The sequence below is a fragment of the Daphnia pulex genome, chromosome 12, assembly GCF_021134715.1.
Source record: "Daphnia pulex isolate KAP4 chromosome 12, ASM2113471v1".
Classification (NCBI taxonomy): Eukaryota; Metazoa; Arthropoda; class Branchiopoda; order Diplostraca; family Daphniidae; genus Daphnia; species Daphnia pulex.
The window spans coordinates 3,557,038-3,584,364 of NC_060028.1; the positions used below are offsets into that span (position 1 = coordinate 3,557,038).

General features: G+C 39.2%; 2 protein-coding genes and 2 long non-coding RNA genes across 6 annotated transcripts; 2 read left to right on the forward strand and 2 right to left on the reverse strand.

The window, feature by feature from the left end:
* Window positions 1-3,614: 3,614 nt before the first annotated feature.
* LOC124209071 (integrator complex subunit 3 homolog) lies at window positions 3,615-4,522 on the reverse strand. Its single transcript, XM_046606936.1, has 2 exons — window positions 4,357-4,522; window positions 3,615-4,285 (listed from the first exon to the last, which is right to left on the reverse strand). Exons 1-2 carry the CDS (start codon window positions 4,520-4,522, stop codon window positions 3,615-3,617), a joined length of 837 nt encoding a protein of 278 aa, XP_046462892.1.
* A 2,051-nt stretch (window positions 4,523-6,573) lies between these two features.
* LOC124209674 (ribosomal protein S6 kinase alpha-5-like) lies at window positions 6,574-26,684 on the reverse strand. 3 transcript variants are annotated; one of them, XM_046607772.1, is made up of 18 exons: window positions 25,671-26,684; window positions 18,236-18,304; window positions 17,095-17,313; window positions 13,464-13,579; window positions 11,986-12,096; window positions 11,816-11,899; window positions 11,644-11,747; window positions 11,327-11,477; window positions 11,049-11,210; window positions 10,853-10,972; window positions 10,546-10,767; window positions 9,863-10,033; window positions 9,563-9,784; window positions 9,334-9,484; window positions 8,988-9,205; window positions 8,805-8,907; window positions 8,507-8,733; window positions 6,574-8,426 (listed from the first exon to the last, which is right to left on the reverse strand). In XM_046607772.1, the coding sequence occupies exons 1-18, from the start codon at window positions 25,714-25,716 to the stop codon at window positions 8,022-8,024; spliced, it is 2,901 nt and encodes a 966-aa protein (XP_046463728.1). In that variant the 5' UTR covers window positions 25,717-26,684; the 3' UTR covers window positions 6,574-8,021. The 3 variants fall into 3 exon arrangements, with proteins under 3 accessions (XP_046463728.1, XP_046463727.1, XP_046463729.1); XM_046607771.1 differs by lacking the exon at window positions 25,671-26,684 and adding an exon at window positions 21,736-23,069; XM_046607773.1 differs by lacking the exon at window positions 25,671-26,684 and adding an exon at window positions 18,781-21,707.
* LOC124209679 lies at window positions 22,660-23,475 on the forward strand. The gene is made up of 2 exons (XR_006881040.1): window positions 22,660-22,751; window positions 23,017-23,475. It is a non-coding gene; the product is annotated as an uncharacterized LOC124209679 (long non-coding RNA).
* LOC124209678 lies at window positions 26,140-27,322 on the forward strand. The gene is made up of 2 exons (XR_006881039.1): window positions 26,140-26,233; window positions 26,933-27,322. It is a non-coding gene; the product is annotated as an uncharacterized LOC124209678 (long non-coding RNA).
* Window positions 27,323-27,327: the final 5 nt, after the last annotated feature.

Genomic DNA, 27,327 nt, shown 5'->3' on the forward strand with positions numbered 1-27,327 from the left:
CGCCGATTTTGTTCAAAATTTTACTAGTTATAGGTCTATATGTTAAGTTTTATATGTGTAAAGGATTTTTTTTAATGAAATACAACAAAAGTTATGGAATATTTAATTTTTAATGTTTTTATTTTTCCGCGTTTTCTGTTTTTCGGTATAATTTCCTCAATTATCTTTATATATTCTTAAAAGTTAGTTTAAAGTGAAATTGTAGTCTAAGAAACAAAGTTCACTTTTTAAAACTAAAAATTTAATTACAATTAAGTTTTTTTTTAGAATTAAGTGTAAAATGGGACCTTAAGTGTAATTCAGATTGCTAGAAACCCCCCTGGAATTTAAGAGATCCGATTATGCGGTATGGAAGTTAATATCGTCAACTATATTACTTGAAAGAATCGCCGAGGTTTTTTTATATTGTTCATGCTGTGTTCATTTAAAGATTAGCCATTTTTAGGATTCTTTCGTCTTTTCTCGGCCATTTTTCCTCACCCCTTCTATCACTTTCCCCCTTTTATGCCCTTGGTGGTATTTGACGACGCTCACTCTGGGGGGCTAATGGGGAAGCCAGTCGAATTTTTTTGTGCTTTAATTAAAAGTACTTTTAAGAATCAATAAACTATAAAAACTGTTGAATAAACTGATTGAGATAAGCATAATGAACGATCATTTTTATCTGTATTTGAAATTAAAAGACATTGCATTATACATAATTATTATTTGCAAAAATTCAATCATCATTTTGCATCATTGACACATATTTTCTCTCTATGAGTTTCAATTCTTCTTCATCAACATTACAATTTCTAGCACGACGAGTTTTTTTTTAAACGATTTGACAATTTGAATAACATTGGACAAAGGAACAAGCGCAACATCATCTTTGGCTGATAATTGAAATCCTCTGATTGTAAGTTCTTCTCCTGGAGGTTTGAAAAAATGAACATTAATTTCTACTTGCCCTTCATCACGACTCAAAATCTTTCCTAAATACCACTTTCCTAAGTAAACACAGGCAATTATGTTATCGACTTTAAGTTCCAAAAAAATTAACATCAAGAAAAGATTCATTGAGTTCCTGGCGCCTGATAACGTAATTGGTATACTGTTCACTCGAAGAAACAATTTTTGTGGTAACAGAAAACAAGTCAACTGGTACAAAACAATGAATTTTTTGCGTTCCTGGCAGAGTTTTTGATGATTTAAATCTACTGCCAAGCGCGATTTCAGTTTGAGAAATGTCATCTGAAGAAACAAAAAAACATTTAATGTTTTCAATGTTTGAGTTGCACCACGAAAACAAGGCAAGAGGGGTTGAATAGTTATTTCATTTTTAAGGCTAGCTCTTCTTGATAATTTCTTAATGGCCCCACCAATGCCATCGCATGGCCCTTTGCCATGACTCGTAGCAAAAAAATGCCACTCTCCTTCAACCCAAAAATCTTCTTTGTGAAAAAATAAATTATAGTGAAATTCTTGCAATTTTTATACTGACTCGCCGCCCCGTCTGTAAAGTGAATCACTTTTTTCACGGATGTATGCATAGCTCTTAAATACGGGATTACAACTTTCAGGAAGGAAAACACGGCAAGAGTATTGTGAAGAGTACAATCAGAAAATACACACATGCTGTGTTTTACAATTTCCTCGCCTGATTTCACGTTAGCCAGAAAAGTGTGCAAAGTTGCTTGAGGTGGCGGGTTAAAAAAGGATCCCTGTGTTGAGTTTTGGGTAATCATAGAATAATTTTGAGAAAAATCACCTTGAAGAAGAATTACGTCTTCAGACAAATTCATTTTTAGTTCTCGGCAATATTTTGATTGCTGTTTGGATATGAAATGATGAGTTGTCAAAGCCTCAATTTTTTCAATCAAATTATCCACGAAACATTCAACGGATAATTCCTTTCCCATCAACATATTACGGTCAGTCGACTCCCACTGCTGAAATTTCACTATAATGGCACAGGAGTAAGATAACTGTTAATATGATTCCTTAGATTCTGATTTCTGGAACAGTTATTACAACGACGTAACATACACTCACTGTTTTTAACATCACATACAATCTTGTCCATCATATGATGGGATCCTGAAGCTCCAACTTCTATGACGTTCACCGGTCGAAGAGCGAAAAATTTGGATCTCCCGCATGACTTCATAAATAGTTTTTTCACACAGTATTCTTTATACTTGTAATATAATTCGTCAATGTTCATGAGGAGCAGTTGTTTTTGCACTTTCGACTTTTTTTCACCGGGATGTATACGAACGGAGACAAAATCATTCATCCCTGGCTGAACACGGAAATTTTCATCCTTCAAATAAAAATCCTTCACAATTTCTTCTTCTTCTGGAGATAATTTTCGCTTTTTTTTATTATCAGGAATCGCCAAAATACCCTTTTCTTTTTTTAGAATACGGGATCTTTTCACTTAGGAGATTGAAAGGTCAAAAAGTGTGAGGTTTGCTGTTGAGTCCATGATACAGGAGCTAATGTAAGTAGTGATAAAATTCCCTTGAAGTCTCCAATTTTCTTTAATTTCTCACATCGTTGTTGTAATTCATACATTAGCACTTCACAGTCGTTAGGCGAAACAGAATTTGTTTTGTCATCAATCGTATTTTCCAAAACTTCATCAACAATATTTGCGATAGGTTCGTGCAACATGAGAAATGCTTCTTGTACTTGACTAGCTTTGCGCTTTATAACTTGGTAACCTTGCGTTTTAGATCGTTTTTTGTCTAAAATCACTGGCGTTACTTCCAAGTCACTTGTCACTGAGATCTAATTTTACCATCCAGTCCCCCTCCCTCAGCAGAAAACGGACCGACTGTAAATTCTCCATCTTAAAATGTTCGTATCTGATAAATTTGTTTAAAGGCTTGAGGTTTAAAATGGACCTGAAACCCCCCATCTTTTTAGGGATAACAAGAAAAGAAAATATAAAACCCTCCGAATCATCTGTTATTTCCTTGATGGCCCCTTTCAAAACCAAATCTTTCACTTCCTGATCGCATACTGCTTCCATTTCTTTGGGCATTAGTATCGGAGAAGGTATGGAATCCTGCCGCGGCTGCTTAAGAAAATCTAAGGTCACCCCTGCAGCTACCGAATTCAAAACCCACTTATCGTCCGTAATACTTCCCAGTTTCTTGCAAATTTTAACAACCTAACCCCCAAATTGATACTAGATGCAATAGGCCGGGGAAAGAATTCAACACTAAATCATACCTTTGAGCGATGCGTGACCAGCTATCGCCCGCTCCTCTCGCTCCTCTGAACCGACCTCGTCTACCGCTATTGCTGCTTGTTGGTTCTCTTTGGCGGTGATAAGGCTGCTGGAATGGGGCTGGCTCTCTTACAACTCGTCTTCGACCAGCTGGCCTATAAGACGTTAATGCACGACCTGCTTATTGCACTGCCGCATCCTTCTGAGCCAACGTCGCGTCCTGAGTGGCCTCCTTCAACATGGCCTCAAGAAACTTTCCAGTGAACAGTTTCTCCCGAGCCTAAGGACCTACTGCGAATGCTTCTGGCCCCGCCAGAAGAAACTGAAAAGACGGCTCCACGAGGCTCACCACCGACTTCCTTCTTTCTTTCGTCACATACAGCCATGCTCTCGCTCATTGACGCAGTGTTGACCTGACTGAATCTTTTGCTGCTTTAACCGCGATCTCTCCATCTTCTAGAGCCAATACACGCGCATACAAGTCAATAAGTGGCGGAGCCACGTCACAAATATTATGCTGCAACGCCACTAAAACTTCTTCCGCGCAATTCACATTCCTTGGCACCTCCTTGTCCTTCGCTCGACGCTGCATGAAATTATCTAACTTGGGCGGCCAAATCTCAAATGATTCCTCGGCAAATTTCAAAGGAAAACGTTTCGAGATTGCTTTCGACTCCTCCCCTGACATACCTTTTGTCAACCATGAAGTAATTTCGTCGCAAATCTGGGATGAAACTGTATACGGCGAAACCTGGGAGGGAGATGGCGGAAGTGGCTGCTGTGGCTGCTGCTGCGGCGGTGGATGACGCGGACTTGGCTGAGGAGGAGGAGTTTCACGCTGTATTGGCTGCTGTTGGGGAAGAGCTTCATCCAATACCTCTACACGACGAGGTGGCCTCCAAGGCCGATTATTTTCTCTCTGATCGTTCTCCAAGCCTCCTTCATCTTCCGATCTATACTCATAGAAATCCTCCTCTCTCTCTTGATAAAACTGAGGTTCTTCTTCTGGACGGTACTGCTCTTCTCTTGGAACGAACTGCTCTTCTCTTGTAACGAACTGCTCTTCTGATAGAAGTCAGGCTCAAAATACTCACGCCTCAACTCCCCCTCGCTAAAGTACCCTTCTTCATAATCACCAAAATCGTACTGATACCTGGGGTCCCGGCGGATCGGCGATCTTTCCCTAAAAGCTGGGAACCTATCGACTGGTCCGTACGGATACTCATAAAAATTCTGTTCTTGAAAACCACGAAAATCGTTAGGGCGGCCACGTGGCCCGAAAAAACCCCTATTTCTAGACATCTTTACTTGGTGGTAGCTAAAATAAGTCCGAAGGAAATAGGGTTGAAAGGATAGAAGAAAGGTACGAAAGAAGTGCGGTAACCTTCCAGACCTTGTCATTCCTTTGTCTATGTGTCCTTGACTTTTTTTATTCTTTAAATAAGCTGATTTGGTCGAAATAAAATATGTCTACACCCTTAGGGTCTGAAGCGAATGAAATTCGCTGTACAATAAAAACATAAATATTGATGAGCGATAAATACACTTAAACATATTCAACAGACAATTACCCGAATTAATTTTTTTTTATTGTAAGGATTGGCTGTCAGTGTTCTAGTTCTCGGCAAACTAGTCCATTTCCCTCGTTTGTTTATTGCTCTCTCGCTGACCTCAATTTAAGCCATTTTCTCTTTTATTGCTTCGACTCTCTCCCGACCTCATTTGACCTAGCTTTTCGGTATAAAACCCCACCCAACGCAGTTCTTCTTCAGTCAATGCTAGGCTGTTCAATCGGTCTGGTGTTGGCTCACCCCTTCTCGAGTCAATGCTAGGCTGTTCAATCGGTCTGGTGTTGGCTCACCTCTTCTTCAGTCAATGCTAGGCTGTTCAATCGGTCTGGTGTTGGCTCACCCCTTCTCGAGTCAATGCTATCAGTCGGTCTAGTGTTGGCTCACTCCTTCTAGAGCTCAGTCCTTCTGGCTCACCCGTCGCAGGATGTCACATTCTCTCGGGTTATTGCTTCTTCTTTTTCCATTGTAGTTATGTTTTTGTATTTGCCCACCTCATGCTAGAGAAGTCTCGCACTTCGCATGTAGGACCGTAAAGCCATGTATGTTCTACAATAAAATCTTTACCCCGTCTATCACCGTGTTGGAGTGAGTGACTTTTCATTTCTCACATTATCTTTGATCTGAATCCCAGGCCTGTTAGAGATCATGACTAATTTTGTGTAACTCGTGAGACATAGTCATCCATCAAAATAATTTCTTTTGATAAGGACTACTATTTGAAGAAAACGAATTTAAATCCTGTCGCTAAGCTGCAACGCTGCCGAATTCCAGAAAATTGTACCTAATTGTACTATACACTTTGAGTCATCTAGCGACAAAATTGCAAACAAATTGAATATACTTGTGGAACAGAATACTTATGATACAGTTCTTTAATTGAAAAATTTGAGTGGAGTTTTGCTTAAAACAATATTCATGTGCTACTTCTTTGCAACGAAGTTCTAATGAGACACATATTTAAGATATGCTTTCTTTATACTATATATATATATAACTTTATGGGCTAATGAACACTATTAGGCCTACTTCTAGAGCTAGTTATTTACGAGCATAGTTTACAGTTACTAAATAATCAAAATATGAGTGGTATTTTTTATTTATGGAACACTTTACTTTCAACACTGTATATTAATGAGAGAAAAAAAATAGTTATTAATGGCAACCTTTACTAGTGCATGAAGGAGGAATGGAGGAGGAGCTGGTCGGGCAAATTTTTGAGGCGATGATGATATCTGCCTCAGGGGAAGGATTCGTTCCTTTTTCTGCCACCAGAGGCGGAAGAGTAGCCAAGTCTGTGAAAATCTGGGCTTTCGCTGGTTGCTATCGGTACGGGTTGACGCAGTCTAGCAGAGGAAAAGTCCGTAACGGTGGCAACCAAAATAAAGCCTAGATTTTCACAGACTTCGCTACTCTTCCGCCTCTGGTGGCAGAAAAAGGAACGAAAATTCTGCCCGAGGCAGATATCATCATCGCCTCAAAAATTTCTACAGGGCCTTATGGGAGCAGCGTCTCCTCCTTTCCTCCTTCATGACTTTCCGTCACTCTGAGATGCACCCATGTTAACTTGGTTTATTATTTCCACCAAGGACCAAGCGTGCCCGTCTCAGGCTTCTTGTGTGATCTGGGTGTAGAACTTTATGTAGAACGCTTATCAAGGTATGTATGAAATATGAGTGGTTTAATTTTCCTTGATAACACTTTTGAAACGAATTTTCTTAAAAAATTCACTGCCCGTCGGTTCTGATTTCTGACTCACATGGGACGAAAATAAATGCATTAGGCCATTGTAGTACTGTATATATATATAATATTCCCATAATTCAGACTTGGTTACAGCCATCTTGTCTTCACAAAAATCAAAATAATTTCGGTCAAATTATCAATTCAATAATCAATACATGCAACACGTAATGTTGAAAATCTAACAAATGTTAATGAAAAACAAATTCGGGTCTTAGGGCCGTTTTTCAAATGTCTCATCATCATTGCTAACCAAATGCATGTTGTTATTTGTCATGAACAGCGTTTTATTTCTAAGCGCGGTCGTGTTTAAATCAAACTGTCGTCGGAATAAAAAGCCGAATCTCGTCGAATATGAACAGCGAGTGAACAATGTCAAATTGCCTTGCTCACGCAACTAGTAACTTATGTCACTTGTTGGTATTAGAAGCACTATTTGGTTTTCAAACGAAACACACACACACAATTATTTTCTAACAAGTGACGCGCAGACATTTCGAATTAGCTACTCTGAATTTGCGAGAATGTGAGGAGTTTTCGCGTAAGTCAATGGATCGCATAATTTTTCAATCTGTTTTACGATGTGTCCATACTTTTCTTTTTGTATCTTTTTGGTAAAAACTACTCTCCGGCTCAACGACCCGTAGAACGCATTAAAGGCATAGAGAGAAAGAGTTTCTCACGCTAGCCATGAACTTGGCCATGAAATTCAAAGGCTTTTCAACTTGAAAAAAAAAATCCATCTAGATCAAATGGATGGAGTGGGGGAAGAGATGAAAGGAACGCATTTCGCCGAACAAATTTCACATTGAATCAAAGCCGATTTGAATGTAAAACAAGGTGCTTGATGAGGACTAGTGTAGGACGTATTGACGCCTATATTTATATGAAAGAATTTGTCTCGTAGTGAGCCGACGGCCTTCGGAATAACTTGAAAAATAAAACGAAATCTCTCAAGGAAAACGGCTCAAGCCTCCCAGTCACTCAGCAGCAGCGTGTTGTACGTTACATTCAGCCCCTGTCGATGTGATATAAAATTCTCTTAATAAGGCACTACTAAGCCGAACAAACCCCTATGGAATACATAGGTATACACTGTCGTTTCCAAACTCTGTGTCAGAGATACAGCATTACCACGGCTAACGCACATAAGGCTCAGATCCGACTGACTAGAGACAGAATGTTGACGAACGATTTGCATATACGCGCACAAGACGGTTGACACGCTCACGAACTATGATAGACGCTTGCCATTCTTATATGTACAGGTTCCTGTATCGTTATAAAGGAAAGTTAAAAAAAAGCAAATTGGTATATATCTACAGCACACCTGACCGCCGCGATCCTAACCGAAAAATACATAACGTTTCTTTTATAAAAAAACAAAATTTGTAACATTTTCTCAAGACAGTCATTTCCAAACGAAATTGGATTAGGCAAAACTGATTAGGCGTCTCATCTGTCTATACATCTTTCTTTTCTTCTTTTGTTTAGAAATTCTTCCGTCGTTTGGGCGTGGGTTGAATATGAGGTTGAATCTCGCAGACTCGAGCCATGTTGCGCTTGCGGGCTCGCGTTAATGGACGTTCGAAAACTTCTGTCGCTGTTCCAGAACATTCTTGATGATCCTGCTTGCGGTGCGTCGTCGCCGACGAGGAGACATCTTCATCTTCGCAATTGGCCTCAGCATCTTGGCCTGGCGGGTTGGAGGGCAACGACATTTTATACGGCTGCCTCCGTTTAGACCTCGTCGACAACGAGATTGGCGAAAGGAGGATGCTCTCATTGTTACTTGGTCCCGGCAGGCTCAAATCTTGTTGCGTACGAGCAGCAGCAGCAGCAGCCGTCACTTGATTTTCAATAACTGAGGAAAGACTATCACAGATACGATTGCCCTATTAGGAGGAAAAAAGTCAAAAAACATACGACAATCAATAAACTAGAAGTTGACGAAAGAAATCAAATCTATTTTTACCCAGCTATTCTTGATGGAAAAAGATTCCTCTTTCTCTTGTGCCTTGTGGAACGAGTCGCGACTCGAAGACTCTGCCTCCGACAAACTGGACAAATACTCTTGGACACGAGCTTCGCGGAAGCTGAACACGTTATCATCTTCAGAAGTCATCTTGCGCGGAGTGAAGCCAACCGAAGACCAAGAGGCCGAGCCTTCCCCTTTGCTGGCCGTCCTCATTGACGAATTGCCTATGGAAATGCAACCAACATAACAGTAAAAATAAGACGCTTGCTTTTAGTCGCGAGAAATTTCTATATACCTGAAGAACTGGATGAGAAACTGCTGGAAGTTGAAATGCTTCTTGCGTCATTGGATGGCCGTTTGGCTTTGCGACGTTGGGCCAGTCGTGCGTTGCACACATCCTATTGCCAAATGCAAATGTTGAAATTACACCGAAAAAAACAACAAGGTGTGTGTGGGCATCTCATTTTCCCCCATTTACCTGTAACCGAAATCCCTCCCTGGCAGCCATGTGGAAGGCATCGATGGTTTGTTTGACGGCCAGTTCAGTGGCCTTTGGGAAAGAGCGAATGGATAGAATGCCAGGAGTCATTAGCGACGGGAAGCCAAACGGAGACTCACGATTTCTCGGCATTAACCAACTGCAGTTGATCACTTCCTTGATGGTTAATCGCTTTTTGGGATCAACTGTCAGGAGACCTTGTGTAGCCGAAAATAGAAATGACCAGATTTGTCAATACACGTACATGATGCAATAACGTCAGCAATTTTCTTTTCTTTTTTTGTAGCTGTTACTTGATCGTCACTCGCAATCTTATATATCTCACCTTGTATAACATTTTTCGCCTTGGAAGAGACGTGCTTCCATGCTTCCCCGTCGAAATCAAAGTCGCCCGTTTTAATGCGTTGCATAACTGCTGCGGCGTTACCCTCTCGACTGTTGGAGTGAAACGGTGCTCGACCGCTGAGCATCGTGTACTATAAAAATGAGTAAATAATTGCATTACGAATGAATGTTCGATGAAATACTCGTTTGTCGGTTTTTTGGGCTCATACCAGAATGACACCCAGGCTCCACAAATCGCAGCTTTCGTCGTAACCGCTTTCGTAGCGGCCATCTTTGGGTACCAACACCGTTTTAAGCACTTCCGGCGCAGCGTACTGCAGCGTGAAGCAAGGTGTGTTCAAGAGCTTCTGCGGCTCGGGTTTCAGGCGAGCGAATCCAAAGTCCACGATTTTCAGTTCGGCGTTCTCATCCGCACTCTCGAATAACAGATTCTGTAAAAAAATCATTCAAAAGAAGTTGTAGATCCTCATAATATTCAGGATATTAAGTATTTAAGTAAATTATTTTACCTCTGGCTTTAAATCGCGATGAACGATGCCTTTGCAGTGAACGTGTTGAACCCCCGCAACTAATTTCTGCCATATGCGTGCAGCCTCCGATTCAGTAAATTGTTTCTGCTGCCGGATGCGCTGAAGTAGCTCTCCCCCTTTCAGCAATTCCATGACGATGTATGTGTGCGCCTGTAACGGGATAAAAGATCGAACAAATTAGTTGAAACGCGGTTATACTTCCGAGCCTTCGTCGGTGGCCTACATGGGAAGACACGTTTTTCATTTCGTACATAGCCTACTATAGATTTGATTTTTTTAAAAATTAAAAAAAAGGAATATAACATGATAACTTTTCTCAAAGTTCATGAAAAACTGGTGGGTATCCAATATCCCTATTACTGCAAATTGAAGTAAAAACAATTTCTGAACAATTTGGATCCCTCTCTTTGCAATGCAATCATTTGGTTTTTAACGATATTATTTGTCAACTTTTTTCGTGATTTTTAAAATTTTTTAAAATAAATGTCCATTTTTCACACAAGATGAAAAATATTTTTAAATGGAGAAAGTAAACAGTCAAACACGCAGGACGATGGAACAACAAAAACAACGGAAAATCCGCTGTTTTAAAATGCGCAGCGGAAATGTGTTGACTCAGCCTGGGACGTTTTGGTTGAAACTGGTTAACAGTAATACTGTACCTCGTCGTAGAAGACATCGTGAAGGCGTACGATGTTGGGATGACCTTGGCAGGCACGCAGTAAGTTAATCTCTTGGCTGCAGTCAACACGACGGGAGACGATTTTGACCGCCATTTCTTGACCGCTCGCTTTGTGAACGCAGCGCCGACAGATAGAGAAGCTGCCATCGCCAAGCGCTTGTTCTCGTAAATCCATGTGATAATGAAGGAAGAACGTCGAGTTCTGAAACGATCAAATTTTTTTTTCAGGTTTAAACTTCTGAAAATGATGGCTCAAGTTGAATGACAAAAGAGGCTGGACCGCGGACCTTAAATCTGGCTCCAATTATGTTTGAAAGCGTGGGTTTGTTGTCGGCTGACAGGGCGAATAAATCTTCGCTGATAATGTTGTCCGTGAAGAGAATTGACGGGGCTATGTATGAGTAACCCTACAGGCGAATTAAGAAAAATCCCAACTATGAAAAAATTGACTGAAATTTGTGAATGTTAATTATCCGCAAGCACCTTGAAGATTTTATCAACATTGGTAGGAACTATTGCCGGAGAGTCGGTTGGAGCCATTCCAGTGAATTCCTCGGCAAAGTTGCTGACATCCAGTTCGTCGGCGATCCGAGGTATGAATGGCGCACGTACCATTTTTTTGCCAACTTCTTCCCAGTTAAGATTCTGCATTGATTCATTGATTTGACCAGAAAAAAAGGACAATAAAAAGAGAAATTAGTAAAACATCAACTACTAAAACAAAATTATTATAGGTAAAGTGTGTAGAAATGTATACATACTCTAAAAAAGGAATGTTGTTTAAGTTCTACGGCATCTGATGTTCCGCCGCCGAGTCGACGACTTGGATCTTTGGTAAGCAGCTGTCCAATAAAGTCTTTCACTTCAATCGACAAATCCTCTGGAATTGGTGGATGGATGCTTAAAATCCGTCTAGGAATGTAAATGTTTTGTTTTTTATTTGTCGTTGCCTAGTAAGAGTTTTACATGAATCATTTAGACATCAACAAACATATTGAATAGTTCGATTAGCGCATTGTTTTCTTTTAATAATAAAATACATTGACAATCAGTATACGCAATAGGTACGAATCATTACCTGGAAATCTCCTGTTGGTTGTTTTTCTCTCCTTCGACTGTAAACGGAGAGGCACCTGTTAGCAGCTCGTATGTTAGCACTCCAACGCCCCACCAGTCGACAGCCTGAATAAATTTAAAGATATTCAAATTTCAATTGAAACTGAAGTGGCAAATGAAATCAAAGATGTTACCATATCGTGGCCTGCGCCTCCACCTCGCACAATCTCTGGGGCCATGTATTCAATGGTACCGCAAAACGAATAAGCCCTGGCATTCTGTCAATAACAAAATAGAAAAAGGACATTGTAGGACCGTCGATTAGTTGTGATAATTTCGATTTTTGTTTTCTATATCGACATACCTTTTCATGTGGAAGGAATTCCTTGCTAAGTCCGAAATCCGTCAACACAATGTGGCCTTGTGAATCAAGAAGAATGTTTTCCAGTTTGATGTCGCGATAAATGATCCCTAGCTTTAGGTTCGCAGCAAATACAATGGCAGGGGGAAAAAAATTCAATTAAGTAAAATTGAGATTCGTAGAACATTTTAATTTAATTGTGGCATTTTTTTTAGTTCTTATTACATTTTAGGTAATTATAGCTTATTCCGAAGAATACCCAAGAATCACCGATACACTCAATTTTATCGTAATATTTTTATATTCTAAGGTAAAAATGATAATTGACAGTTGCAATTAACTTTATTGCTAAAATAACGCTGTTATTCGTAGAATAACGATTTAAAAATACCCGTCTGTTACTTTTTGTGACAATTCAACACAGCATGGCGCATTTCCGATGGAAAGGAAATAAATTTCAATCACAATTTTCCATGTACGAAATGTGAACAATGCCCATTTTCAGAAATATAAAACCACAACCTTTATCGTTCACTTGGCTAGCGGCTTATAATTACCAGGAAAAATTCTTTCACTTGAAAAAAAAAAAAAAAAAAAATTCCCAACTTATAGACCAAAGTGATTCCCTGAAGTGATCAGGAGAGCCATTTCTTTTCGAGAAATTCTCGAATACTGCGTCTTATTGAAGTCGCACACGCTCGAATGAAACGAACACGATATGCGCAGTATTGTCTCGTGAATGATTTCCCAACAACTGGATTCGCACTACACCATTATGCATTTCAAAACAGCTACTGATCCCGCCACGATTTGAATTTTTAAAAGTACCGAAGCGAGCAGCAATTCAAAATGCTCTTTCCTGTTTCGTCAAATGCCTATCCGAGCAATCCATGTGGCGCAATCTTGGGGTTGTTCGCAGTAACGAGGTAAATAATGTCAAATGACATTTTGGCAAGCAGCAACAAGAAAGGTCAAATTGAATCCGAAACTTTTTTTCTTTCTTACGCCACTGTTTGCAACACTTTATAAGAGGACTATCAATTTTCAAGGTCGATATCATTTCCTATTTCTTTGCTGGCGATGTATACATGTCGACACAGCGCTCACGGAAAGAATCAAGTGCGTTGTTGATGAAGTAGAGCGTAGAGCTATACAGAGCCATAACAGATTTCTAAGAGATTATCTCAAGTAGTATGATACTAATAACGTCGTTTGTGACAAAACTGTTTCATCCGAAAGCGTAACTGTAAAGTTGTATGTAGTTCGACATTCAATCCCAAGAGAAACTCGTCGAAAATTTAGTGTCCGAACTAAATTTGTGCAGTCAGCTAATAGAAATACAATTTCTCGAATGTTTTACCCATCGATTATTTTTACTTTGTTTCTTAACATAAATGTTAAGTCTTTCGAAATTTCTAGCACAATCTATACCAAAAGTTCTTTTAAGGTATTTTTTTTTTAAAAGGAAAACGACAAAATACCTTGTGCAAATGCTCGAGCGCCATAATGATTTCGGCGATGTAGATCCGCACTTCGTTTTCTGCGAATCTTTCCCGCTGGTAGAGATGAGTAAAAAGCTCGCCTCCACTAACGTAATCTGAAAGAAAACAAAACAAAAATAAAAAAATGGGTTAAGTCAACCTCAATAAATTGATTCCGTCGAATATTTCAATAAAAGGAGACTCTCGTAATTCAACCGGTAAACGCATCATAGGAAGGGGGTGTGTGTTCCACATATCCAAGAACTAGCCGAAAAAATGAAACCGACATGACATTGCTATCGGTCGAACTCTATGCATTTGCACGCCACAGCCTAATCTTGGTGAAAGCCTTGACCACCTTTACCAACCTTTACCTAGTTACCCAATTTCGATGGCTGACACGAACGAAAACGGGGAGATTCGTGAGCTTTGCCTTTTTGCTTATCGCTCAGAGAATAACAAAAAAAGAGCTGTCTAAGAAAATCGACTTTCTTCGCCGCGCGTTTTGCCATGCAGCTCCTTTTCTTATTGTCATGCTTCATGAATCATGTGACAATAGCCCACCGGGAATTGAATTCTTTTTTCTTTTTAGAAAGGTTCCAGCCTCTTTCCTATAGCACGCGGCTGATCTGGCCTAATTTCTCCTTTCATTGTACTAAAAGTACAACTGTTCATCAGCGTCTATTTTTTTTTCTTCTTTCCTGGGAGCATGTTACTTTAATACTTTATTATTGCGGTGGGCTCCTAGAGGTAGCAAAGGACACGCCCTCCGCCATTTCCCCACTGGTTTATGCCAGGTTTTCCCCCCACTGATGCAACAACATTTGTAACACCACCATCGATTCCCAAATGGCATTATTTTTCGCATCAAAGAAATAACACGTTCAATCAAACACAACCGCTTCAACCTAGAACTCTTTCATACGAAAAATAAAAGATTAACTGAACTAGCCCATGGCCAAAACGATCGAATATAACTGATGGTAGCAATAATAATACCCACTGGATGTCATATATAACCTTTCTATTTAGTTGATGAATTCCATTTATTTGGCACGAAATATGAGCAAAATTGTTCAAGGTTCTTTGCAAATATAGAATAAACAGAAATTACAGATTTTTCGTCGAATTTAAAATTGGATGTGTAATAATAGAATGCTAACCCAAATTTGAATAATTTGTATATAAAGTAAGGGCGAGCCATTTGCTCGTGAAATAACCAGTTCACGACCAATTGAACGATAGTTTGTCTGCTGCAAAAGGGAGACGAGGAAAGAAAAGAGAGAAAGGAAGAGAAAGCGACAAAGAAAGAGGGCGAATGTGCCATAAGAGAAGAGCTGAATATGCCACAAGAAAGTGAAAGCCCCATTTTTTTAATGGGCCACGAACACAACTTGTATTTGCGCAACCCATAGGAAAATAAGGCTCCGAAAAATCTTTTTCTGTTTTTCTTTCTTTCTCTCTTTCTTTTTTAAGTCACGTCCAGGGAGGAAAAGAGATAAACCTTATCAGGCCAGACAACATCACGTTGAATTTTCCTTTCAAAAACCGAGACACGGAGATGATTTAAGCGAAACTTATTTAGATAACTCAAAGAAAAAAGTGATCAAGATGGCAACTTTCATTAAAACCCGAGTCGTTCAATAAACATTATTCCGAGAAAAATATGGGATTGAATTTGGCACAAAAACATCGACAATTTATGGATAATTTTCAGAAAAAAAAAAACATTTTGTTTTTCTGTTTTTCCTTTGGCTTCGGCGAAAAAAGTCACACGCGCGCGCTTTCGCATTTATTCAGAGCCCTGTCTCGAAGAAATCGAAAGGAAGGATTAACGGTGTTTGGCCCCCCTTTGCTCCGAGCTATAGCCTACACTGTCTACAATTCCGACAAAGTCCCCTATACAGACTAGACGAAAGTCTAAAGTTTGAGGTCGATCCTTTTTCTTTTCTCCATTTTCTTCTTTCGATTCGTGATAATGTTCATAATTTAAACAGCTACAAGTCTGCGCCAAACTTTGATGTGCTTTTCAAGTTCAATACAAAGAACAAACTGTTGAATTCTAATCGGCTCTTCTAAAGAATTTCTCTTTAATTATGCAAAACTGCTGGTAGGTTTTTGAAAACTACAAGGGGACACACAAAAAAAAGATGTATTACGCAGTTGATGGATGTTGACCTTGCGAAGCGTCTTGTCGTGTTCTATTCGCCACGATATTCGCACTGGCTGCCTTTCTTAAATGGTGAGACTAGTGAATTTATTATGCAAATCTTGTCCAAGGTTATTTGATCAAATTTCCCCCCCCCCCCCCCACCAGAAGATTGGATCACCGGGCTATCTTCTTTTACCTATAGCGTACTTTTGAGTTTTCCAAGAAATTGCTCACGAGCCTCGGGTAATGCGAGAGAGCTTTGACAAATTTTTGTCGGCCAAACATTTCGAGTGCGGCAACTCCTGAGCAGCCACCCGCCAACGTGCTCACCGTTGCAACCCACTTCGGCTATAGGGCATCAGAGCCGCCGCACAACCGAATCGTTATAGCGAAGTAGGTCACACTTTCAGCAAGAAAGCCAACACGAAAGCAGCAGCAACGTGCTCAAGTAGGTCGCGTGCACACACACATTCTTTATGCTATACGGCATGCGCTGCTGCTGCTGCTCACCTAAGGGTAAAGCTTAAGAATATCTACAACGGCGAAAAGACATTCGGATGAGAAATCACTAATGGTAATATCGTAGCTACTGCCCCGTATGCCCTACAAAACTAGTTGCATAATTTTGTAAAGCAATTGCTTGGCTTTTCATCGGAAATGATTGCACACATGTGCGCATACGTGTTCCATGCTGGAGAAGAGTGAAAGAAACAAAAACAAAAACAAAAATGGTAATAACGGGAATTGCGTCTTATAAAAAACATGATACCATCTCATTCAGGAATGAATTTAAAAAAAGAAAACTGAAATTACCATTTTCCCTTCGTGTGTTAATTATAACGGTCTTTTATGTGTCTCTTGCTAATGAAGCAAGGACAAGAAAATCTGCTGAATAACGTAGGCTACTAAGAAGATTGCGACAATGTATAGTAGCGAGAGGTATAAATGCGCAAGACTCTTTGTTAACCCATATTTGTAATAAGTCTTCCACTCTTTCACCATTTCTTTATACGAATACGAGACGCTAGAAAAGTTCGCAATAAACAGAATGGCGACCAGTAAACGCTAAAACAGACCACTACATAATCGTGCAAGAAATAGTAAAAGTAGGACAGCGCTTATTCGATCGAGAAAAAACAAAAAAACTCTGTTATTATCATCCCTCGTGGACTTGGCCGCGAAATTCCTGTTACCGTTTCCACTAGACCACTGCCAAACGTATATAGGAAAAACACAAAACAAAAAATCCCAAATTACCTATTCCACAAGTTTTTTTTTTCTCTCTTTCTCTCTCGCTCGTTTCCTTCAACCCATCGCCTTATTAGAGCTAGAGGGGGAAATGCTACGAAACCGTTATGTTGGTTTCTAGTTTAGAACTAGAAAGGAATGATGGCAAAAAATGTAACAACTAAAAATATTGTAGGCCTACAACAGAAGAAAATCAAAGAAAAGACGGTTGAGGATGAAAATGGAACTCACCAAGAATGAGGTGGAGCTTGGCATCGGTTTGGAAGGCGTAATAAAGAGTCACTAGGAACGGAGATTGTCGAACTGCTTCAAGAACTTGACGCTCCGTCATGGTGTGCTCGGCCGTCTTTTTCTTCTGGACAATGGAAGCCTTCTTCAACACCTTCATTGCGTATAGAGTTCCGTGGTCGTTGCCACCTCGTTTCCTGACCAGGAACACCTTCCCATAAGCTATACAAGACACACACAAAAATAATCAATTAATTAAAATATTAAAACCGGGAATCCTTTTGATTAATATGAAAACCTAATCGGTAATCTCAAACAAAGGTTGTTTTATTTTTTAAAGAATAACGGTTCATTTTCTAAAATGTAACCGCCAAGTACTACCACGAATAAAATTAAGCATTTTGGGTGTAGGCAAAAAAGAAAAAATGGCTGTTGAAATAAGCCCGTGATATAATTATGCAAAACAAGGGAAGTGAAGGTATACATTTTTCACGTTCACGCAATGTAACGCCTGTTGAAACAGTGAAACCTGCTTTTGATTGCACAACTGTTACGCGCTATGTAGAATGATGTCCTACTTTTTACTCTTGCCAAAATTTCGATTTCAGCCAAAGTAACCCACACGATTCATTACACGCTGGAGTTGGCTGAATAATAAATGGAGAGCAAAAATTAGGGAGTGAAAATAAGGTTTTAGAAATGTCTTCTTCTGATCACGCTCCCGAATCAAACCCAAGGGAAACGCCTAAATTTTTTTGACTGACCGTTTTATTTTGTTTTCGTTTTGTTTTTCTGAAGCCACCTGAATAATTTGCGGTTAAAAGAATTGAAAGTCTACACCCAATAAATACTTATAGATCTCTTGATTAACTGTACAAGACCGAACGTGCAGGTTATTGGAGGTAGTCTTGGTTTGCTTTCACGACGTAAGAAAAATATCTCCGCGCAGAGAAATCTAATTTTAAATTAGGTTCATTAAAATAGAGAGAGAGAAAAAGTTCGAGCCAACTGGATTTCCTTAAAACAAAAAAAAAGGAAGAATTTCAGCAACCGCAACCACGAGAAATAGGTCTTATCATCGAATAGATTGAAATTCATGAAAAGAAAACGATGATACGAAAACTAATGAGAGAATTCGTGATACCTCCTGTTCCAAGGACTTTCAGCAACTCGAAGTTGGACATGTCCACCCGGCCTCGTCCAGTCAGGTTAACTGTAAAATAAATAAAAAAACAAGAATTAGAATTATTGAAAAAAAAAAATGGGAAACTAGACTGGTATGAATTCGTTGCGGTTATTAAATAACGCAGTTATGTACATTAAGCAATAGTTTATCGGATATTTTCTTTCAACATTGACTTAACCTGTCATTTCAAAGGTCTATTACTATTTCTTCGTGCTGCAGCCATTTTTGCTAATCGACAAACAATTTACGAAAATGCCAATAGTTTGCGTGCACAGAATAAAATACAAGTAACACTGATTTGGCCTAGATCCGACGTAGACTATTTTCACCTAAAGGCTAATAACACAGTGAACACAGTAAGTGAGACATAAATAGTCCCCAAATTGTTTCCTATTTTTTTTATTATTTCAAGTTCACTTTGAAATGTCAAAATATTTTTTTAAAGAGTCTATATACAAGAATAGATATTAAAAATTCAGATGAAAATATCGATATTTTATTACCTAACTGAAAGCCAAGTCACAAAGAACGGTAACCGGGTAACCGTTGGTTGAAACACATCGAATTGAATAACCGCGAATCGAAGACGTTGGAAAACTTTCATTAATCTTCCGAGCACACAAAAGTAGAACTCAAGTCTCGGAGGCAAAACCCTCGGCAAAACCACTTGCTCCACTTGATTCACACGCATGAGCAGCACATTGCTTTTTTTTTCTTTATTTCTTTCACAGACGGCTGTTCTAAAAACAACAACAAGCAATCCGAACGTTAAGAATCGGAAAACGCTTGAAAGGAGGAGGAGCAATGAAGTGGCAAAAACAAGAGCGATTAAATATAGGAAAACAAGACATGACGGCGTTTACCGTAATGTTACCATGTACCGTATTAGGCACTCAATAAAACTTCTGCCAATTTAATTACGTGGGATGTGTGTACATACATGACATAAGGTTTCCCCAGTCACACTAGACATAATGATGAATCTTTAACGAAGCCTTTGAACACTTCCGGAATGTGACTCATTTGACATTTCTGATGGGCAACTTGTCAAAGGCTTTTGCTATGCCCAACGATTGCATTTTCCAAACAGGATACTAATTAAAATTTTGAGGAAAAAAAAACAGTCGTCCATATTTAAACGATGCCATTTAGACAAAGGCTGGGAGGAATCGATACAACAATCAATAAAAGTAGGTCGGTTTCATTCTCCGAGTCCGCATCTAAGAATAAACCAAACAAATGAGAGCAGACCAGACAAAAGCTTGGAAAACCAAGAAAAAAAAATAGGGTTGCTGGAACGGGATAAAAAAACCATTTAAGACGAAAAAAAAGAAAAATGCCGCCAGGTAACGTCTGAACGCCTAGCTAGCGGGTAGGCGAGGCCATGCCAATGTGTATCAATCAATGGTCTTGCCAATCAATTTCAACGACATCCATCACATTGTCAGAATGACTTTTCTAATTCGAACAAGAGCCAAAGAAATTCGCCATGTCAAAAATGTCTTTCAAAAAGTGGCACTTGATGAATTTGTCAAACTGTAAAAAGTGAAATAGAACAAAAAAATAACGGCACGACCCAGAATTTCCATTTTTTTTTTCTTGTCAAACGATATGGAATAATCTTTTAAAAAATCTACGAGAGTGTCCCGGTAAACTTGACGACATGTTGCAATGTGTGGCGCCCAAGAGCTCTGCTGCTCTGGCATATACGGTTGGCTAGTCGACGGAGTGGATCAATAGAGCGGAAACGAGAGGTGAATGAGAGACATTGTACCGTGGATAGAGGAAGCCGAAGTCTACGAGAAAAGAAAAAAAAAACTAAACAAATTCAAATATCTAGTTTTCTCTTCCACGGCTAGCGCAGTGAGGTAGCGAACAGCGGGATTGCGTACGGTACGCTGCAATAGACGGGTCCCGTTACATGTCCTAAGGGCGCAGAGAAAAAAGCCAACAACTGTTATGCGCTAGAAGACGGCACCATACGCAAAACACGTTCGTGGGGGGGAGAGAGAAACAGAGAGAGACAACCGCCTGTGGGAAGGCCAGCAAAAAAGGTGTTTAGAACCTTGTCAAAATGTTCGCTTGAGAATTAGACGTTCGAATATTTTAGGGACCGACAGCCCCCAAAAATGAGAGGGTAAAACAACTTGAGATTCAACCCACGTCATAGTTTTACGATGACTATTTTCTTTTTTTTATCAGGAAGATTGCGAGTTCATGAGGCGATCAATAATACAGCGAAATGTGTAGAAAGAAAAGACACGTGTCACTCAACACACAAAGTCTTGTGAATATTCAAATTTGTCTTTTTTCTGTGTGCGGTAATAAAACGTGGTAATCTAATACATCAAATTGGCTTAATTATTCAATTTGCTGTTATTGATATTAAGGAAAAGTTAAGTAAATTTTAATCAAATGTTGGGAAATTCATTTTGGGAAAACCCCCTAAATATTTTTGCATGATTCCAAGTATAGTGCGAACCAAAATCGAAGTCGCGGACGTTCTCGCCAAAAAAAAAAAATGATTTAATTAAAGCAAATTTCAATAATAAAATGACTTGATACAAAATAGAAATTCAAGTGTTTTACCACAAGGCTCACATCAAATTATTTTTAGAAAACACTATTCATTTCGTTCTCTACATTTCCTAGAACTGGATTCTAATCCACCAATTTTCTCATCCCATGATGCAGACGACAGACCTGTACCTGTCTTTTAAAAATAACGTAGTCTAAAAAAAAATATACATTTATATATATATACCTGCGGAAATTGCCAGCTGTTACTTGTAAGCTAGTGGTTAGTGTGGTAGCGAAAATGAGCGAGCTGCATCTAGGGAGTTGAATGTCCCTTTTTCGAAAAAATGTGTTTATACAGCCAAGAAGGCCGCACAGCATACTCAATTTTACCACACACACACACACACTCGAGGGAAAAATATGTCGTATTTCCGAATTTTTCAATTCCTTGTCCCAGCCAAATTAATGACCCCCAAGGAAAAAATAAGTAGGCAGCATACTAAAAAAAAAAAAAATGTCTAAATATATAAAAGCCCTCCTAATTGTGATCTGTTCGTTTTGGGATTTTGTTTTGCGACCGCGAGTGTGTGTTAACCGTCCATTAGACGCAACGGGAAAGGCGACCGCGAATCTGCCGCGACCGAACCGAAAAATTCGTGACAATCGCCTGGTTATTAAAAAAGGCATACCAGAAAGCGGTCATTTACCGTACCGCACAACTCCACCCCCGTTCATTGCCTCCTGTGAGAGACCCACTCTTTTTTGCTGTCTGTCTGGTAGCCAGCAGCAGCTAGTCTACTAACCATCTTCATTTTCCTGATTGCAAACGATTTCGTCCAACTGGGATTTTTGTTTTTCCAGGTTCCAAGTTGGCCAGGGCAAATTTGTTTTTGTAATCAATGTCATTTCGTGGCAGACAACAAACAAGACGCACTTACCAACTGTGTTGCTGGCGTTGGCCGTTTCGTGCTGTTCTATGGTTTCGTTTTGCACCATGGCCGACAACTCGTCTGGATCCTCGTCGAAGAACCCACTCTCACCTTGAGTGTGTACCCCCATCTTCACACAAGTCAAATGAATTTCACAGTCAAATAACTGCTCAACTTTTGGCAGCCCAAATTTGTCTAATATTTTTTTTTACTCCAAGATGAAAAAGTCAAACTTGCTGAACCAACAATTGCAGAGTCTGGTTCTTTTTGAACGGAATTAGCTGAATTTCTTGTCTATTATCGCCGAGAGTCTTCTTTTAAAGCACTTGGTTCACATTAAATGGTAACGGGGAGATAGCGGGCAAGAGAAGTCTATAACCTCCTTCCAACGGGGTCAAGTGAGATCGCGACAAACACAGTTTCGTTCAGTTCCCATCTTGAGCGTCCTAGTTGGTCTCACTGACATCTGCTCTTGAAGCGCCAAGCCAAAAAGAGGAGTACATCACACGCGCAGTGTCGATGGAAAGAACCTCTGCTTTCACCATCAACCAGCAGAGAGGAGTTGAGGCCCAAGTTTCAATTCGTCCGTTTCAAGGGACTCGACTAATAATTCCAGTTGTTCCGCTTTGTGATGGCGCGGTCACCGTTGGCGGCGATGAGACATTTACGGGACGTCGGCGGAAGAGGCAGCAAAGGATATTCTCCAGATTGCAACAGCAACAACCCAAAAGAAAACGGTTCTTGAACCCAACAATTTTTCAGGACAAACCCAAAGGAAAACGTTCGGGATATTTGCGTGCAAACTGAAAACACACAAAACACACAGACACACACACACTGTTGGAATGCGGAAAAGTGAACGACTCTCTCTCTCTCTCTCGAGCTGAAGTTCCACTCACTTATTAGCGCCCTGCATTCAATTGCAGATGGACCGTTTTTTAGATAGTTCAACGCACAACAACAACACACACCGGATGTCTGAAAAGCAAAAGACGTGGTGCTCCAGAAAGGAGAAAGAAAACAAAGTAAGTAGGGGGGGAGTTGGGGGGGACCTATAGGGGATTTTAGCTTAGGACTGCACCCGTCGCTACTCACTGCAAGACTGGACTGAACTGCTGACTGCCATGCTGGTGCAACTGCTGCTGCTCTGTGCCTGTGCCTCTGCACCAGGGTGGTTGGGCTTGTGTTGTGGGGTTCCCACCTCTTTTCCCATTTTCTCTCTTTCCTTTCTTTTGGCTCTTCTCTCTCTTCTTTCGCCTCTCTCTTTCACATTTCTCTCTCTTCCACTAGGACTGGCACGTGATCAAGAAAAAGAGAACCAACCATCCGCTAGGCGTGTGTGCATGTATACACACACACACACACTACACACACAACACAACCCAAAAGTATTATACTTGGAATGAGGGGAGAAGGTAGTACATTTCGCTGGCTATACACACACACAACAACCACTTTACCATTCGCTAGAGGATTTTCGGCCCTGCCAGTAATTCTTATTTATTTTTAGTTTTTTAGTTTTTTAACTTTCTCTCTCTCGCATTTTGTTGGGAAACCGTAAATTGTGTGTTTTGTTTTCGTCGAGAATAACACCTTACGATGACTGATGATTGCCAATGAAATTCTCGAATAATTTTTTGCATAATTAAATTTTTTAATGCGGAGATATTCAGATGAACTGCTTTCACTGCACTGATTCGAGAAAATAAGTTGTAAGTGTTACAAACTGACTAAACTGTGTCAAAAATTGCTCAACTCGTTTGAATTTTGGTACAGAATCTTATTGTAGATAATTGACGAATAGATGGAAAGTTTTTACTTAAGAGATAATGCAGGATGGAGGATTTAAATGGCCAATAAAGTTTAGTTGTGAGTGCCCTCGTTCGTGTTAAGGCGATTACATTACATGTCAAGGTTATGAATACTGATATACTCAAACACATCCTGAATTCCACAACTTAATAACAAATAAAGAATTTGTGGGGTTTTTATCGAAACTAAAATAAATACTAGAAATGTTATGATAAAAAATTATACATTACATGGCTTTTGAAATCTACCTCTCATTGTATAATGTTTGTGGTGACATCGATATTCGTCTACTATTCAGATGGCGGGCTACTAAACAGATGGCGTTCGAATTGTTACTTTAAAAAAAAATTATTTTGTATAATTGTTACGTAAAAAATTTTATTCTTGCAAGTCTTAATAATTTTATATGTAGAATTTTTACTTTTTTTAACTGTTTTTAACAAATGCAATTATTTTATTTCAATGAGGCATTTAATATTTTTTAAAAAATCACATTCGACCTATTTAGGAATTATTCCAGAGAATTTCCAGATTCAAAGAAAAGACACTGAAATAATATTTTCGACTGGGGGCTTGTAATAAAGGAAGAAATGGACCATCTTAACAAGCTATATTATAAGCCTGCTGCACATAAACCGTAGGTATTTTTTTTTTTTTTTTAGAAAAGGGGTAATGCCGGTAGCTAGTAAAACCTGTGAATTCAAACCTGTTGCTCCAGATTATCGAAGTGAAATACAAGTACAGTAACTCTGCAATCTCACGTAGATCGAAAAACAAAACAAAAAAACAAATGGCGCAAAGAAAAGGTTTCACCGAATTTTCGGGTTTTCCCCCTGACCTTCTGTCGATTTGGAAAATCGAGGGGAAAATCAACTTGTAAAGCTTGTTTAAAAGTATAACGATCAATATTTTTTTTAAAAAGGTCTTATTCTCGACTTTTGCTATTGTTTCAAGTTAAAGAGAAACGTCTGAATTTGGCATCAACTGGTGGTCTTGAAAAAAAAAATTTTCGATTTTTTTTTTCTGGTGGTATTTAAAATTTAATCTTGATTTAGCCTAAACAAAACCATCTAGGCGAAAATAAAATAAAAAAAATAAATAATAGTGAATCGAAGAAAGTTTGTCGAAGGGATAACAAAAGAGAGAAACTTAACAGTTAAGATTTTTGTTTCCAGACAAAAAGATTTCGCTTGGACTGCATGAAATTGACATACAATGGGAAAATAACGGCACTGGTTGCTCTTTGCTTGACAGCTCGCGACTACTTATAGAAAAACCTGAACTGCTTGCCACAGAATGCTCCGCCGTGCGGAAGCGTTTTCTTTTGCTTTCTGATAGCACAGCCATGACTTTGGAGTTGGGATTATTGCTACGGTTCTGTGCTACTTAATTCGGTTGTGTTTTAACTCATCAAACCAAGTTGATTTCCAGAATAATGTAAATCAAATGAAAAAAAAAAAGCCAAGTAACACGACAGCAGTATGGCATCCGGAATCTAACATTTGGAAGGAACTCTACCGTGCTGTTTACAATACGTACCGTTGAACTTTAATTACAATTAGATAAACATCATGAACGGTATTTTGTCCACAACGGAACTCGAAGAGGAAGCTGAAGATATTGTGCAAAAATCTCGCCAGAAATGAAACATCTATTGGAAAGCCATTCACAATAAACGGTGTCTTGGTATAACCACAGCACTGTGAACTCATTTCAAATTGTTAAAGAGTTATTTCAAATTGTTAAAGAGTTAATTCATTTCAGGGTCTGCTCAAAATGAAAAAATTCGGGTTACGTGGCCCAGCACAGAAAAAATCTATGCATTCCTTACGTAACCAGCACTACAAGTCTATTTTCAAATTCAAAACATTCAATAATAAAAGAAATTAAATTAAAAAAAAATAGAAATAGGCATGGAATCAAAACAAGGAAGCTACAGTGCTAAATATAGTAGGAATCCCTCTTATTTATACAATATTTTTGTTGTATGTAACCATTGGTGATACGACTGCTGTGTGAACACCGAAAACGCCACATCGACTGTCGTTTTTACTGACACAAATGGACACAAATGTTGCTAAACGGCAATAGAAATCTACACAAAACGGAAAATATGAAAACATTTGCTTTACCTTCGGTTAGCTCATGTGTCACCAAGTTGTTTTCTGGATTAGACATCTTTGATTTTGTTTTTGTGGCTTAGAAACTTTGAATTCGACGCACTTCCTGAAAAGATTTTTGGAGCAGGTTCACGTGTTCTTGAATATCGGATTTATGATGCAGCTTTGCAAAGTTAATAGAAATAACACTCTAATCTGATATATGATCTGATATTATTGCTTCGGTGTGTATGGCTGATTACGTTATTATAACGTCATTTTGATGGCAGGAATTTCTTTACATTTTCCGTTGAATACAGAGACGTGTTGCCTTTCTTTCACTTAAGTTTCCTTGGGAAGTTTGATCAAATTCGATGGTCGTTTCACTAATTCTTGCCAACTTGGTTTTCTCATTTTATTTGAGACGCAATTGATCACTTCCAACGTCCCGTTGTGGTCGACTTTTTCGTGTTCAACCCCGTATTGACAAGTCTAGTCCTGGTATCACCCCAAAACAGCTGATGGTGGTTGTTTAGTTCGTCGGCTATTTCCTGCACAAAGGTGTAAACTGGCGAACAGAAAGTCGGAAAAACTAGGTAAATGCAAATCTTTTCTTCGTCAACACTCAGCTACACTTGTGACGTGTGAAAACAAACAAAAGGACAAGAATAATTCAGGTCAAAAATATGAAGCAGTAGATCAATCGACTTTGCTCGCAGTCGACCTCGAAACAAGTACTACCGACACCGTTAAGTCACACGAGCACAAGTTGGAATTGTTTTTTTAAGCTGACTTGAGAACCAGCAAAATTCCATCAAACACATATCAGCTATATGCTTGATTGGTTCACGTCCAAGGGAAGACTATGGCGTTTTGAGTCACTGTGTGCGTTGAAATTCCACTATATTAAGCTATCTTGTCTTCGTTTATTTTCATTTTTACACACACACACACACGGCCTTTTCTCGGCTACATATTACATGGCCAAAGTGCTCCCTTATCTCTAGTTCTCTCCACTCACGGTTGTTGGGAAGGGGTGTCACAGAGAACTAGAGGAGGCAGAGGTCATGAATTTTTACGAAACCGTGTGGGGATATGCTAGCGACCCTAGAAGCAAACGTTGGAACTATACCCACATACCCACCATCTATTTTACATTCCTGTGTATTTCATTATTTATTTGTTATGCTATACTCCTTGATTATTTACTTAAATTTTTAAAAAATAATTCACAGTTATTAAGAGAATCAATCAAAATTAACAAAGCTCGCTATTAGTGTTATTATTATTCTTAGGTTTGACTACCGTGCGGTAGCTTACTAGAAAAACTCCATTATCAGCAATATCGAGCCAAACAACATGTGCGATAAGACAATGTGCAGGAGAAAGTTCACGTTTGCCCGGGTAATAACGAAAGAAAAGAATCTGCGAAGCCGAAAAGTGCACGATACGAAACAATTTCGCTGTGCATATTTTTAAACGGGGACCGCACATGTTGACTCGACTGTACAATACTAAACGGAACAACCAATGTTCCACAATCTCCAAATGAATTTTTAACACAGATTATTAAACCAATAAAAGGTCGATATGTCAAGGATGTTTTTGTTTATTGAAACACCTAAATAAATCACATGTACGAAAATAACAGTTATTTCACGCAAATAAACCATCTGTTAACAGAGTATAT

Coding starts and splice junctions, on each gene's coding strand:
- LOC124209674 (XM_046607771.1), bottom strand. CDS start 21,856: ATGGGGGTACACACTCAAGGTGAGAGTGGGTTCTTCGACGAGGATCCA. Junction 18,305..21,735: donor CAACGCCAGCAACACAGTTG/GTAAGTGCGTCT, acceptor TTTATTTTACAG/TTAACCTGACTGGACGAGGC. Junction 12,097..13,463: donor CGCTCGAGCATTTGCACAAG/GTATTTTGTCGT, acceptor GCGAACCTAAAG/CTAGGGATCATTTATCGCGA.
- LOC124209071 (XM_046606936.1), bottom strand. CDS start 4,522: ATGTCTAGAAATAGGGGTTTTTTCGGGCCACGTGGCCGCCCTAACGAT. Junction 4,286..4,356: donor CAGGTATCAGTACGATTTTG/GTGATTATGAAG, acceptor GACTTCTATCAG/AAGAGCAGTTCGTTACAAGA.